The 16,277-nt window shown below is 38.5% G+C and overlaps 2 protein-coding genes across 2 annotated transcripts; one reads left to right on the forward strand and one right to left on the reverse strand.

Annotated features, from left to right (window-relative positions):
* Window positions 1-933: 933 nt before the first annotated feature.
* Window positions 934-6,443, forward strand: kif17 (kinesin family member 17; the record flags this gene model as incomplete). The annotated part of the gene is made up of 14 exons (XM_079242025.1): window positions 934-1,164; window positions 1,320-1,466; window positions 1,663-1,764; window positions 2,017-2,206; window positions 2,401-2,853; window positions 3,058-3,140; window positions 3,239-3,404; window positions 3,532-3,626; window positions 3,736-3,860; window positions 4,505-4,733; window positions 5,343-5,601; window positions 5,677-5,738; window positions 5,831-5,951; window positions 6,271-6,443. The coding sequence occupies 14 exons, from the start codon at window positions 934-936 to the stop codon at window positions 6,441-6,443; spliced, it is 2,436 nt and encodes an 811-aa protein (XP_079098151.1).
* A 2,180-nt stretch (window positions 6,444-8,623) lies between these two features.
* On the reverse strand, window positions 8,624-11,133 carry LOC306757063 (uncharacterized protein; the record flags this gene model as incomplete). Its single annotated transcript, XM_079242026.1, has 3 exons — window positions 8,624-9,768; window positions 10,621-10,816; window positions 11,038-11,133. The coding sequence occupies 3 exons, from the start codon at window positions 11,131-11,133 to the stop codon at window positions 8,624-8,626; spliced, it is 1,437 nt and encodes a 478-aa protein (XP_079098152.1).
* Window positions 11,134-16,277: the final 5,144 nt, after the last annotated feature.

Genomic DNA, 16,277 nt, shown 5'->3' on the forward strand with positions numbered 1-16,277 from the left:
TTTACTCTTTCCCCAAATTTTAAACTGTGATGTATTTGCATCATTTTCAATGTCTGAAACAAACAATGTCTATTTTCTTGTAAAACACGGTTATGTTAATGATGGTGTTTTGCTATAGTTTATGTATCAGATTTTTTCAGAACCAACTTTTCACAAGGATCATTTAGAGAAGTGATTTTTGTTGTCATGTATTGTGGAATTTTTGAGAAGCACTTTCAATTTTTAGTTATATAGCTGTCATGCTCGTAACCTATGTTGTACAATAAATTGTGGATATTATCTTTTCAGTCCACATCCTAAAACATTGATGTCCCATCATTTGCAGCTAAACTTGGCACAAAAAGCAAGAAAATGTGTGTTTTTAATTGTGCTGTGATTATGGGTAAATATGGCAACAGAGGGTCATTTAAAAATCAATTTGGCCACTGTAAAAAGGGGGAAAAAGTGGGAGTCACTTGATAATGCCCGTTGAAAAAATTAATTTGATTTTATATAACATTACACACACTTATAACAAAACACTCAGGGTTTTAACTTCCTATGTTTTCGCTCACTTTCTAAACAAAATGGCTGCCGCTCTGTAATCCATTTCCCCACCCCCTTTAAAAGGTCATTTATGGTTGCTCGGCAACTTCACAACGCCGTGGGACGAGTAGCCCAAAGACTGGAGCCGAAATGATGGGCAGAGGTTGGTTGGCACCGTGTCATAAATATTTCTTTGTATTCATCTGTTTGATTTTTTTCCTCCATCTTTTTAATTGGCATAGCGTTTTTTCTGCCTTGTAGCAGTGAGATGAAATAGGTTGTCGTATAGATTAGTGTTAGCTAGGAAGGATTGCGCAGACACTGTTCATCTTTTAAGTATATGATACAAAATAAAACATTTTGTCTTCTGAGTTTACTTGCCAGTTCACGTGGAGTGAATGTTAGGACATGGGGTCCGAGTCTATTAAGGTGGTGGTCAGGTGCAGGCCACTGAATGACAGAGAGAAGGCTCTCAACTCTAAGATGGTACTTTCCATGGACATGCGCCGCTGCCAGTGCTTCATTGAAAGACCGGGGGTAGCAGATGAGCCACCCAAACAGTTCACCTTTGATGGGACCTACTACATTAACCAAACTACTGAGCAGATGTACAATGAGATTGGTTATCCTTTGGTTGAGGTAAGTTTCTATGTCTAATATTAGGGAAGTTGCATGTTTGTCACTGGACACCTAATTCCTACAGACCTCATTATTTACTTAACATGTTGCTGTCCATCACAAAGAAAGCTACTTTAGTTATTTATGTTTTTGGTTTTTTTTTTTTTTTTTTACAGGGTGTCACTGAGGGATACAATGGCACTATTTTTGCCTATGGACAAACTGGAAGTGGCAAGTCTTTCACCATGCAGGGGGTGTCTCAGCCAGCAGCCCAGAAAGGCATCACCCCTCGTGCTTTTGAACACATCTTTGAGAGCATTCAGGTATGTTGGGAAGCTCCTTAGTCCTGCAGCAGATCCATAAATAAAATGAATGAGTTAAAGGCTCCATTTCTCTTTGTTGTTTCAAATATTTCTGCTTGGGCAATGTTCAAACTTAATACTCAAAGCTCTGTTTATTTTTTTTGTCTAAGCTTTGTTTGGTTAGATAGAATAACTACTGTGTTTGTGTGTAAGCTAGTGTGCAGAAAATGCAAAATTCCTTGTGAGGGCGTCTTACCTGGAGATTTACAATGAAGAAATCAGAGATCTTTTGGGAAGTGACACCAAACAGAGATTGGAGGTTGGTCTCTGTTGTTTCAACTTATCAAACTACTTTGTGTAAGAACAAAAACCAGTGTTATTGTAGTTTTGGTTGGAATAATTATTATGAAGCACATTCCATGTATTATAGAGGGTTATGTTTTGTACACAGTACTTACCGCTCATGTTGCCATGGTGACTTACAAAAAAAAAGTTGTTAAATGAATCTTTACATCAGTGTGTAAAAAGATGGACAGCTTTTAATTGTGTGCTCTTTGTGGTTCTTTTGTAGCTAAAAGAGCACCCAGAACGTGGGGTATATGTACGGGACCTTTCCATGCACACAGTCCACAGTGTGGGGGAGTGTGAGAGAATCATAGAGCAAGGCTGGAGAAACCGAGCAGTGGGCTACACACTGATGAACAAAGACTCTTCCCGCTCCCACTCTATTTTCACAATCTACTTGGAGATTTGCAACACCGGTAAACATGCTAATATGTATTTAAAAAATAGTAACATGTTGCATGCTCTCAAATGTGGGCCAGTGTGGGTCAAACATAGACACACAATTAAAAAATGGTGTTGCCAGTAACTTTTTTTTTTTTCTTTAGTTATGGTATTTCAGGATGAACCTTAAAGTTGTCATTTCATTTCCATTTGAAACCCAACTTGTCAGATGCAGATGGCCATGATCATTTACGAGCAGGGAAGCTTAATCTTGTGGACCTCGCAGGAAGTGAGCGTCAGTCTAAAACCGGTGCCACTGGTGATCGACTCCGTGAGGCCACAAAAATCAATCTCTCCCTCTCTGCCCTGGGCAATGTCATTTCTGCCCTGGTTGATGGACGCTCCAAGTACATACCATACCGGGACTCCAAGCTGACTCGGCTTCTGCAGGACTCTCTGGGAGGAAACACACGCACCTTGATGATCGCTTGCCTCTCTCCTGCAGACAACAATTATGAGGAAAGTCTTAGCACACTGCGGTATGCAAACCGGGCAAAGAGCATCCAGAATAGACCTCGAATCAATGAAGATCCCAAGGATGCTCTTCTACGAGAGTATCGGGAAGAGATCAAGAAGTTGCGGAGCCTGATCTCAGGCCAGCTTGGCACTGCCAACCTGTCATGTGAGTGATTAATTCTCTCACCAAGCTTTTGATTAAGAAAAAATAACAATAAAACCTTTTTAATTTTCCAATTTATGCATACATTTAAAGTACACAATTGTAGATGCTGAGACAATGTTGATTAGCAATTGTATAGTGGGTCTTTTATTTCAATTTAAGAAAATGATTATTTAATTTAGTTTAATTTAATTTGTTTATCATCAGCTCTGCTGGCAGGTCAGTATCCAGCTGTTCCTTCAAGGCCACCATCCAGTACTACTGAAGAAAAGAAGGAAATAATAAAAGAGGCAAACACAAACCATTCCCACACAAATATATCACTTCATTTCCATGCATACATTGCACAAAAAAGCAGGTGATTTATGGTTTGTATTCCACTCTGCAGGAGTATGAAGAGAAACTGGCCAAGCTGCAAGCAGAGTACAATGCAGAACAGGAGTCCAAGGCAAAGCTGCAGGAAGATATTGCTGCTCTACGGGCCTCATATGAATCAAAACTATCTAATCTGGACAAGGCACAAACCAGCAGGGGGGGCTCTAACCCAAAGAATGGTGAGAGAGAATCATGCAGCACATTTACAGTGTGAATTTGTCTTGCTGCTTATATATATTTTTGTCATTACGTTTTTGTATCCACCACATATATACTGACTTACATTATGTTGGTTCTGAACATCAGTGAACACCAGCTGTATGACTCAAGCTGATGAAGAGCACTGCATCAACAATGATCCCATGTGCTACAGTACAGCCGGAGAGGCTTCCCAGGCAAAGGTTTTGCCAGACGCCGCCTTCTACATTCAGCACTAATAATTTAAATCATGTTACAATTCTGAAAACACTGCTATGGATCCAGCTTATTGGGCTGTATTTCTTCATGTAGGTGAGTCAGCCTGCTGAGCCACATCCTCCAGTCAGTGTCCAAAAAGATTCAGATGGAGTTGAGCTTATACAATCAGCTCATGTCTGCACATCTAGACCCCTGGACCAAAAACATGTTCTGGAAAGGTTTGTGAGCTTCCATTTCACACATAATCAAACCTTATCTATACATACAGTGTGCAATAATAGTGTGTTTTTGATTTACTTCCTCTGTGACACAGTGATGTTACAATGGTTTCTAACATGGTAACTATGTATGATGAAGATAGAATGAAGAACCATTTTCCAGCTGTATATACTGATTGAATATTTTAGACATACTTTCCACAATATTAGTATAATATAATATTAGTATAATAAATTAGTATAATATAAAAAAGGTGCACTGCTTCTAGCACTACATGGCAGCACCTAGATCCATCTGGACTCATAGCAGTCTGAATTCCTATTAATTATGATGTCCTGTTAGATTTCTTGCTCATGTTCTCACTCTCAGATGTAAGTCGCTTTGGAGAAAAGCATCTGCTAAATGACTATAGAATAGAGGATAATGAGTAATGTTTAACATACAGAAAAGTATAATTCTATGTTACACATTGCAACAGTTTTTTCTTCTTAATTACATAATAGTAGGCTTTTTCATAGACATTTAGAGTTGAACTAGAACATATTTATGCATGTTCCACAGCAAAGCTATATGCACTGGTATCAAAGTGAAAAGCAACTGTCATTGAACCCTGCAGCATCCTTATTCCTCCATGTCTTCCCAGACTGCAGCAGCTGGAACAGGAGGTGTTGGGGGGTGAGCAGGCTACAAACAAAGAGTTACAGCAGAAACACAAACAGAGGAAGAACCTTGCTGACCAGAGAAGAGATCAGCTCATCAATGCTCTGTCAGACAACAGTGAGGAGAGTGAAGATGTGATGTTGAATGTCTACAACTCAATCCAGGAAGAAGTTCATGCCAAAAACCAGATGCTGGTCAAAGTCCAGAGGAAGGTGGGTTGTGCTGTGTTGCAGGGAAAATACAGAGCCTTTCTGTGGACTAAAAGAAACCCAAATTTGGATCCTCACACTGATACGAAAGCATACATCATCAGTATTGCTTTATTGATATCTAACTAAATTCAGTGACACATTTAAAAACATTTCTCAATGTGAATATTTGATAAATGTATTCTGTTATCTGATTTATGAAGAGAGTTTTGCTTCTCTTGTAGTTTAATTGTATAGTTCAAGTCATGCCGGTCAAAAATCAGTCAAAACTTTCCCAAAATTCAGTGATAAATATATATATTCCAATTATTCTTGTTGAAATTAAAGTATTTAAAAAACTTTCCTAATCTGAGAAACTATGTTGCGTTTTCTCTATAGAGGCTTACAAATATGGCATATTAAAATAGTTTTGTCATTGCATCTTACAGCTCATGCAATATATATTTAACTGGGCTCTGGGTGTTGCCTATAGTACAAAAAAATACCAGAGAACTTGGATTAGAAGGTAACTGATACAGGATAAGCTGAAACCCTAACTGCAGCAGTTAAACTCTTTTTGCTGAATGATATGCTTTGGCATTCAGTCAACTTGAAATTAACCTGTTACAACAGCTGAAAGCAGCCAAACTAGAGATCCGTGACCTGCAGGCAGAATTTGAGGTGGAAAAAAACGATTATTTGGCAACCATCCGCCGGCTAGAGAAGGATGGCCAGTTACTGAACAGCCTGTTGGAGCGTATGGTACTCCTGGTGCGTCGTGACTGCAACTACAGCAACCTAGACCGTTTAAAGAAAGAGGCAGTGTGGGATGAGGACAGCTCCACCTGGAGGCTCCCAGATGTGATGGTGCAGAAAACAATGCTCCCCTCAGGTAAACTGTGCAATGAGGAAGCTAGTTTGTAAATTCTTTCTCTGAATATTTTCTAATTTTATGTCTTTCTCACAGCAGTGGCTCCAAAACCTTCTGCTCACAGAGGCTTAGGTCCTGATGCTGGAGAGCCGTTTGTGGTGTGTATTTGTTTAATGGGCTTGTTTTATACTTAAAATGTCCACACTCGAACAGACAAGCAGAAAGAAGTTATTGCTGGGTGTTATTGCAGGTGGAAGAGGACAGATACAAGGAAATGCTGGATCGAAGTGACAGCGAGAACATTGCCAGCAACTACTTCAAGTCAAAAAGAGCCAGCCTGCTGCTGGGAGGGGACACCGCAAAGGGACATAGTGAGACATTTTACACATATAATAAGGATATGTAACAGTTCAGATAGCTAGTTAACTCTGATGCAGAATATTACTTCATTATATCCCGAGTAAATTTACAGGTTGAAATGATTCTGACGATTGGGTGTTTTTTTAAGGGGATTGGGGGGTTGAACTCATTATACTGAACTTTTTTTTTTTTTCTCACATTGTTATCAAACAGAACAGCTAATTTATTCAAATTAAAAGCAATAGCAGCAGCTGCTAAGATGACTTTCTGCAGCAGTCTTTGTTTTGTACTTTGGTTCAACTCTAAGTAAACTCATCTCTTCTCCAACAGCCATCCTCTCTCCACCTCCAGTTAATGGTTCGAACATGAATTCTCCAGCTAGCTCTGACCCTATCCTGCCTCGTCCCTTTCGACTAGAGTCACTAGACATCCCTTTATCCAACGGAAAGGTAAAACGCAAGAAAAGCAAGTCTCACATCCATAATGAAGGGGAATTGAAATGACTCTAAACTTATGCCATTTGTTTTTGACGTGCAGGACTTTTTATACTGTAATTAACAGTATATAATAATCAAATTTTGACTATTTTTGTTGCCACTGTTCACTAGAACCGGATGTGTATTTTTTTATAAATAAACATTATCAATGCTCACATTCAATTCAATTCTATCTACACCATACTATCCTTAAAGTTTTGCACTGTTCTTGAAAACTGTACTTGTGCTTAATGGAGTTCAGCTCTTGTTACATTTTTATTCAATGTTTAATGGCTTTCTACAGTCATTGATTAATTAAAAAAACAAAAAAAAAACTAGATTGATTTCCCTTTACATAAGGCTTTTTACTGCCACCTGGACAGTGAAGAAAAAGAGCTTAGCTAATGTCTTTATTGTATGCTAGTAAATGTTTAAAATTGTGCTCTACAAAATAGGACAGGTTGTCACAGTAGCAGTGTTAGAAGGGAGTTGTCTCATATTACACATGAACTCTGGGTCAGTACTGTAGACTTTAGTGTGACATAAGTATACCATTCATGTTTAAGCCAAATACATGTAAATACAAAGTCTTGGAAAGTATTTGTACCAAATACATTGGAAGAGGTGCATATTTTTTTTTCTTTTAATGCATTGCAACTTTTCAATTCTACAAACCCACTTGTTTGATCAAACTGATCAATTCCCCTCCTTTCTGTGCCCCATTATACTTACCCAAGTATCACATCTTTTATTTTAACACTGACCTTATGTCTCAACAGTTGTTTAATACAACTGAAGCAGTGTCAATTTAAAATGTGTGTGTTTGGCCTGTCTGCAGACATAGATACTGGGCCATTAACTGAGACTTTTCCTTCACTGAGAGATAAGTCTTAACAGCCATGGTGATAATCTCCAGCAATGATTAACCACTTATTAATACAGTGGCTTCAATACTGTTACATAATCTTCATTGAAAAGATTCCTGTGAAATTAACTGGAGGTAAGACATGGGGGTATGACTAAACAAAGAGAGTAATATTGCTCAGCTAAGTTCACATAGAGGTGGTGCTCAGGTTAATGGCAAAACAGCTGAGAAGGGTTTTTCATCAACCAAGTAGTGTGCGTAAGATGAGTAGTGAGGCTGATTGTTATTCTGCAATGGGAGTGCTGAATGAAGCACAGAGGTAAAGACCGAATTGATCTGTGGGTTACCTAAAGCTAACAATATACTGTTAAACAGTCTACGTGGAGTTGAAAGTATTATGTGGGGAGTTGGGCTGCAAATTTCAAAATGTTATTGTCTTAAATGTGCATGAATGAATTGATGTTGAATTTAATGCTGTATTTAGACCTCAGAAAGATAAAGATTTTAATATTCAATAAATTTCATGTGTTCAATTTTTCAGTGCTTATGTGAAAATACTAGACAATTGATGTAATTGTTATCTTTAATTTTAACCATGATGGGCATCTTCAGTTTTCCAAAAATAAAATCAGTTGCATGAACATAGTTTAAGACTGCGTAACTCATTTATACAGTAAATGCAGTTGTAGAAAGGAATAGAGAACTAATACATAGATCTCAATAATCATATATGTAGTTTACAAGACACTTGAAGTACACCTAAAATGTCATTTAAATGTTTTTTATCATATAATATAGGAAAACATTAATTAATTAATTTATTTCTTTGAGAATGTAATCCAATAAATTTACCCAACAACGCTTCCAGGCACAACAGTGAATATGAAACAATCAACAAGACAAATTCAGCTGATGTGGACTCAATCTTATCATCCTATGATACAGATTTTCTAACCTGTTGTGCCTTATCAGATAATGCATCAAAATGAACTTCATTGTATCACAACCAAACAATTAGGATGATATGGAATTTCACTGACAGAACATTTTATCACAAAAAAAGACAAACTTTAGGGGACTGAACAGTCAAAGGCATGTTTTCAGCTACCATTTGGATCATAGTGTAAAAACAGTGTGGAATTAAAAAAAAAGGCTTTCCTTCATTATAAATGCTGAAAAATACCATTTAAATGATCTCTTAATTGTTTTAGTTCCCCTTTGGTTTTCCAAATGTAGCAAGTGACATATTTTAATTTGATGCCCTATTTTTAAGCTATTGGTACCTTTTTACTCCTAGTGAAAAATTCTCTGACTCAGGTCAACTCCTGCTGACTTGCAAGGTTCAGTCCTTGAGCAGTCCAAGCTTTCGGAGAGCCTCTTTTCGATCAGCTCCCATCCCAGGTACCACCATCACAGTATATCCTACTATATTTGATGGTTTGTGGGGCGCATGCTCAGCGGTAGAGGTGATTTTCCCTGACATGGCTGCTGGGATCTTTTGTAGTCCAGGGCAGTTTCCATTGCTTGTGTAGCTGTCAAGGCTAGCAGAGCGCCCAATAACAGTGGTCTTCAATCCCCCGGACTGAACAGGTTGATGTGAAGCTAGCATGGGTTGCTGCTCAGGACTGGAGTGGTGGTGGAAACTGGCACTGCTCTGCAGAATATGGTTCTTGGGTACTTGAGAAGAACAAAATGATGGACTCCTTGAGGAATTGCAATGACATGGACCTTTTGTCAAACTATGAGGCCCTGGATTGAAAGAGGAATCGGATTTAGTGGGGGGCAGGGAGCCCTTCTCTGGCTCTTGGTCTGTCAGGAGGCCAAGCTTATGCAAAGCCTCCAGTCTGACTGCCTGTGGATCTGCTGCATGTTGGACAGGGCTTGAAAGATCTGGTGTTATGGGTTCTTCATTTTGGGCTTTCTTAAGTATGTGGGCAGGAATCTTTTTAGGTTTAGGGGCCACAGCTGGAGGGCTTGTCTTAGACTTGGGAAACTCTGAGTGGGCTTTGTCAGATCTTGGCAGATTTCCAAGATTAAGGCTTTCCACTGGCACAGGATGGTGCTTGTCTAATTCTATTGTGTGATCAACTGTAGGACATAAAGGGGTCTTCTTTGTGGATGCATTTCTTCGCAAATGAACTAATGCATCATAGGACAGAGGTCCTCTAGGTAAAGGACCGTCAGCTGTCCTGACTGAGCAGTCTATGGGTTTTGTGGAAGGAGGAATATTAGCCTCTGAAGGTAGTGTAGAAGTTACACATTTCTGATCGGTCAGGTTTGTTGAGGTTTGTTGTTCAGGTTTGTTTTTGGCCACAAGCTGTGAGTTAGAATAGATGGCTCTGTCTGCAGGGGCGCATGGTTTGGTGCTGGAAATAGAATACAGAGAGCCGCTTGCCACAACAAGAGGGGTAGGAACAAGGTAGCTCTGCATGGGTTTACTGGCAACATTTTCCTTGATGGGTTCTTTAGCAGCAGGTTTCTGTGATCCTGAAAACAAAAGTACATTTTTATTGACAGAAATAAACAGTATTCTACTTTAAGGCAAGACAGTCTCACAGCAGAGCTCCACTGTGAGGACAGTTCTGGTGCAGGCTCCACTCAAGCCACCTCCATCACAGGCAGGAAAAAACAAAGACTTTTCAAACTAAGTTGCATTTTGGAACTCAAAGATTTTTCAAAATAAAATTGTGTGTTATAATCACAATGTCACTGTCTGAATCACTTAAGCACACAAATCAAGCACATATACAACCTAATGTCCTCATAATAACAACAACAACAGACTTTTCAATTAATAATACCCTTTTGAATGATTTTAGCAGTCAGCTGATTTTCAACATGGAAAATATTAATAACTGCCAATGATCGGCCCATTCTCCACTGTACTGGAGCAGTAAGACTTAAGAGCTTTAGCTAAATTTTTATGATTGTTTTGGTTTTTACAAATGACTACACAACAGTTATAGTTTTGTTTTACTTTTGTCCTCTTTTTTTTTTTTAAATCAATTTTGAGTTTCCATAGTGGGGTTCTGCTTATTACAGTTTACTTTTCATTGTATTCAATATAAAAAGGTTCTTTATCTTCTCCTCCGTCTGCTTGCGAATTTGTGGTGGTTGGCAAACCACCTTCTTTGTCACATTGCCTTCCAGATTGTGTTGGATGGGGAAGGGGTGGGTTCAGGAAAGTTGGTTTCTTCTTGCTCTATGGTGGAGGTGGTTTGAGAGTGGAGTCTGCACCAGATCTGTTCACACAGTGGAGCTCAGCAGTCAGACCCCTCACCTTTAAAGCACTATTTTTCTACTTTACTAAACACTGTATCCCTGATCCTGCTTACTTACCATTGAGCTTGCTTTTGATCATAGAAGTTGACAGGTCAGCCAGTTTGGTTTCCAAGTTACCAGGGCTTGGCAGTTGGTCAGTTTCATCGTTTGAAAGCCCACTATCCTCCTGAGTATCTAAAGACTCAATAGTCTCCTCCAAAAAAATGATACAAGCTTTCTCTTCAGCAGACAGGTGCTCTAGACTGCCGTCACTCTGAAACACATACAAATACATTTTGAAACAGATTCACAATGATTTCCTAAAAGTAACAAAATTTCCTGACCAGAATAATGGATACTAAACAATCCAATACATTCCTTAGCTTTAATATTCCAACTCTGTTTTCAGCATATTTTTGTCTTTATATTCACAGCACCATTGTATGATGAACTGAATAGAAAACTTGCATTTGAGAGAGAAACTTCAATACTTACATATCGAGAATTGGCACTGTCACAGCTGCCAGCGCTGTCCGTGCCAGTTGTTGTCTCCAGTCGAGGCTCATTTGGCCAGGTTTCACTTCTGGGCATCTTGGTGCCCTTCTTATCCAAGGTTTGTGGCACTATCTGTTTTACACTATGAAAAGGGAATAAATGAAGTTATAATCCAGTAAGCACTATCTCTCATAGCAAAGTGAAACCATTCTTTTAAAAGTATTCATAATTGTAGTTGCTTACTGAGCCCATATTTTTTGTTCTAGACATTGTTATAGCTCAGCTCAAACATTGTACAAAACAGGGAGCCAGGCAGTAATTGATTCCATATAAAAATAGAACTCATTAATGAAACATGAGCAAAATACATAAAATTTTATTGGTGATATAGGTGATGTATGGAAATGCATGTGAAACAAAACAAACTAAACCAAACCAAACCAGAACAGTGTGCCATACTACCGAACCATAATGCAACATTTCTGGTCCCCTCTCAGTGTAGGTACATAGAAAATGATATAGTACGGTTAGGGCAGAGCTACTGGCATCACACGACCCAGCAGTTTTATGACTTTTTGGTAAACATTTTAATGATGCTAAAAGTCCAGGTGGTTGGCAAAAGGGTAAATTTATTCTTTTAATAAGAAATACATTACACAAAATATAAATATGCTGCTAATGTAAATAATCATGACTTTAATAGATTAGAAATAACTCCAGAATGTGTGGTATGGCGGCAGCAAACTGTAGAAGGATCAACCTTATGGTTTTAATTTTAAAAATACAAGAGAATCACTATCAAAACTATTTTTCCTACATAATTCACAGGTGGTGCTGCTCCAGGGATATTTCCATGTAATTTGGACTCTTTCTAGATTTACGATGATATTCCATGATAATAGAATAGGGATTTACCAATGCTATCTACAACTAAGATAATTAGTAAAATAACTTTACAGATCCAAAACAGGTTGAAAAGGAAATGAATAGGATGCAGGGCAGTGAAGCAGAGAAAAATGGTGGAAATTCACACCATTTTTTCCAATTGTTCCAACAAAATGGACAAGCTTAAGGGAATACAGGGGATGCGGTATTATATGCTTCACCGAGACATGGCTGGATGAACACATTCTGGACTCTAGAGTATCTGTGCACAGGTTCAGCACTTTGCGTGTGGATTGCTATAAAAACAGTGGAAAGCTAATGAGAGGTGAAATTCCAGTGCTTTTTAACACAAGGTCAGATTTCCACGACACCACCATTGGCACCATCCTGGACATGTTGTTGTATAGGAGACATGGGACATTGAACTGTTAGCTGTGAGTTTTCATCCATATTATTTACCCAGAGAGTTTCTGTGTTCTAGGTAGTAGTTTATATCAGTAGTGCTGCAGAAGCAGCCATCAGCTCTGTTATTGCTAAGCTACAAACACACCATCCTAACACATTCAATGTGATCTCTGGAGAATTCAACATCGTCCTCTCTGCAACTTTGGCAACATTCCACAATTTGATAGATATTCTAGTAGAGAAAAATGGGATGTTGGATTTGTTTTATGCAATTGTTAAAAATTCATCTAGCTCCTCCCCCCCATCTCCTTCAGGAAGATCAGACAATAATCTGGTTCTTCTCAGCTCCACCCAAGCTCATTGTTCAGCAGCAATGACTCATCACACTAATCATTTTCAGCTTCTTATAAAGCTAAAGGTGCTCTTATAGGGTGCTTTGAGGTCACACACTGAAATGTCCTCTGTAAACCACATAGAGAAGACATCAATGTCATGACTGAGTGTGTGACAGATCACCATAACTTTCGTGTGGACAGCATCATGCCACCTAGAAAAGTGATATTTTTCCCAATAAAAAATCATGGATTACCAATGACCTGAAAAAGTTACTAAATTTAAAAAAAGAAATCTGTCAGGGATTGAGACAGTGAGTTACTGAAAACAGCACACATACGCACACAAACACACGCACACAAAGAGTTGTAAACAAAGATTAGGATTTGCAAGGAGGACCACAGGAAAAAGTTTAAAAAGTCATGTCCACCAAAACAACATGAGGAATGTGTGGTCAGGATGACAAATGGTCAATGTCTTCAAGTTAAAGGAGATCAGGCTGATGGAGGTCTGGACAGAGCTAATGAGCTGAACATGTTCAATAGGCTTAGTTCACCCCCCTGTATCCTGCTCAACACACACTCTCTCCATGAGCCCACAACTTCCCTGTCACACCTCCACTCTGTCATCCTGCAGTTCAGTCATGGACCTTAATACAGCCTCATCTCTCTCCGCATTGGAACACACTGAAACATTCTCTTGCCTCCACCTCTAGCTTGTCTCCTCCACATGAGTATGTGAAGAAACAACTGGAAAAACTGAACTGGAACAAGGCTGCAGGTCCAGATGAAGTCAGCCCCAGGAATATGAAAGCTTACTTAAGACAACTATATCAGATTCTTCAGCACCCTTTCAACACCAGCCTGAGTCAGAAAAGAGTTTCTGTGCTGTGAAAAGCATTCTGCCGTGTTCCAGTACCTTAAAAATCCCAACTATCTGGATCAACTGATGACAGACAAGTTCCTAAAACATCTCAGTTATTGACTGTTATTGGCTCACCTAAATAAACAGGTGAATACCTTAAGCAACCATTAGTTTGCTTATTGTAATGGGCTTCGGGTTGAAGATGCCATCATCGACCTGCTTTAGAGACTCATCTGGACCAGTCAGGCAGCAATTTGAGGATCATGTTTGTTTGTTTTTGATTCTCAAGTGAGAAGCTCCATAAATTCCAGGTGAATACCTCCATAACCACCTGGATTTATGAGTGTCTAACAAACAGCACAGTTTGAGAGACTGAAAGTTTGTGTGCCTGAGATGGTAGTCAGGAAAAGTGGGACTATACTCGCACCATTTCTCTTCACACAATATTCTGTCAGTGATGGATAAGATGATGTCTTCAGGAGGAACAAGAGTAAACAAAGCACTGTTTATACCCTGGGAGTTCAGCTAGGCAACAAATTATAATGGAAATGCAAAACAGAAGTCATCTACATTAAGGGACAAAGTAGACTCCAGTTCTTAAGGAAGTTGAGATGGTTCCATGTCTGCTCCAAGGTGTTGCATATTCTCTATTTGTCTGTTGTGGAAAATCCAATCAGCTTTGCAGCCATCTGTTCGGCAACAGCATCAGAGACAGACTGAATAAACTGATCAAGATGGCTGGTTCTGTGCTGGGTATAACTCTGGAGCTGATTGCCAAGAAAATAATGCTGCACAAGTTGATGGAAATTCTTCACATCCTCCACACAATACAGGGAAGAAACTGTTGTCAGTGTGAGGCTTTGTCAAATCCAATGCAAGACAGAAAGGGGCTGGAGATCAATTCTACCAGCAGCCAATAACCTAAGAAACTAAGCACTGTCTTCTAATTAGTTATTATAGTTTTTATTTTAGTGTTTATCATGTATACTACAGCATTATTTATCCCCGAGGGAAATGACAACATATCTTTTATTACTTGAAGTAAGAAGATTCAAGCATGCAGGAGCAGTACTGACAGTAAGGGTAAAATTAAGCTTTGTTCTGTTTACTTCCTCAAGTCAGGACTTGGAAAACCAGTGGTGCTTGATTATTCATTATGTTAGCTGTATTATTTTAACTCACTCGGGTCGACAACCAATGGCCAATATAGTGGGTAGTTTTGAGCATACAGAGGTGGTTTGATTATGTTTACAAGAAAATAACAGCAGTTTCTGAAGACATCTTATTGACAAAGATGTCAACAAAAGTAAAAAAGAAAAACTTTGGATGCACAGAAGACAAATCTCTGATTTTAAAGTCATGTTTTGAGGCTGTAATTGGAAATCCTCTCTTGTATGGACTCTGGGCTTTGAAACTTTATAACATACTAAATGAAAGGGAAAATCCTAAAAACACAACATTTTTTTGAGCTGTTAGCTTATGAAAACAAGACAACACATCTAATAATCTCTATACTCATGTATACATTTTTGGTCAGAATATTAATATTTAATATTTTTAACTAACCAAGCTATTATAAAATTTATCTAATAAAATCTTTTTGAGGTTACTCATCATGATAATTCTCCATCTTAAAAGGAGGACAGATAGTTTGCATGGATGTATTTATTTCAATCTGTTTTCATGTCATTTATAGTTATTGCTTTTATGACATTGCAGTGTGCCTCACATTCACAACAACTTTTACACTAACCATAAACCATCACCAGGAAAAAAATGGCTTGCTAATATAGCTGAGTGAATTTGACAGATATCTTAACTAGTCCTCCCCACTGCGTGACTTGGATTACAGCACACATGGCTCACCTAATCCTCCTTTCCCGGATCAGTTTCAGAGGAAGCAGAAGACAGCTCCTGAATGCTATACGATACCCATTACAACTATATTGTCTTACTGTAGCAGTCTTGTATTACAATATTAAATTGTTCCTTAAATATATATTAAAATACAGAAAGATCAGTTAATTTATAGCATCAGTACACATATCCCTGTCCCCTTTATACTCATACTGTAAACAAGTACTGAAGAAAATGTAAATATCAAACGGATTTTAAAGAACTGGTGCCCTTCACTGTTATTATATGAGTTACAGCTGGAATTTTAGCATAAAGGAGTCCCTGTCTGATCCTAGTGAAACGAAATTCAACTCTGGATGAGGTGCAACACCTGAGAGGTAAGGGCTGCCAGATAAGCCAAAGAAAGCACAAAAGCACACTTGTTCACTGTAAATGTTTTGCTATGTCACCCAATCCCTTCAAAACTTTACAGCAAGCATTGCCAAAACAGTGTGTATTTGTGATCCACCAGTTTATATCCAGATGGATGAATATGAACCATGGAAACCTGGAGATAAGGTTTTTATTTTTATGATTTCAACGTGACACAATCAAGAGGTGATCACATGAAAACTGCATCTCTACTGCTGCTTCAAAGAAACCAAAACATCTTGCAGAATCTCAATAGTTTTGCAGTTTAACCCTCCCCAATCTATTGTTCTATAGTATGTTTTGTGTCATCTAAATTTGACAAGTAACTAATTTATCAAAATACTGTCAATATACAGATAAATGTGTCACCACAGTTGCCAAACTAAAGAAAAACTGTGCAAGCTTATCACCAATGACAAAGAAGGTAAAGCAATAAATTTAACTGCCATATCAAATTCTTAGGAACAAATAATCTATAATCCAAT

Source organism: Telmatherina bonti (genome assembly GCF_933228915.1).
Source record: "Telmatherina bonti genome assembly, chromosome: 6".
Classification (NCBI taxonomy): Eukaryota; Metazoa; Chordata; class Actinopteri; order Atheriniformes; family Telmatherinidae; genus Telmatherina; species Telmatherina bonti.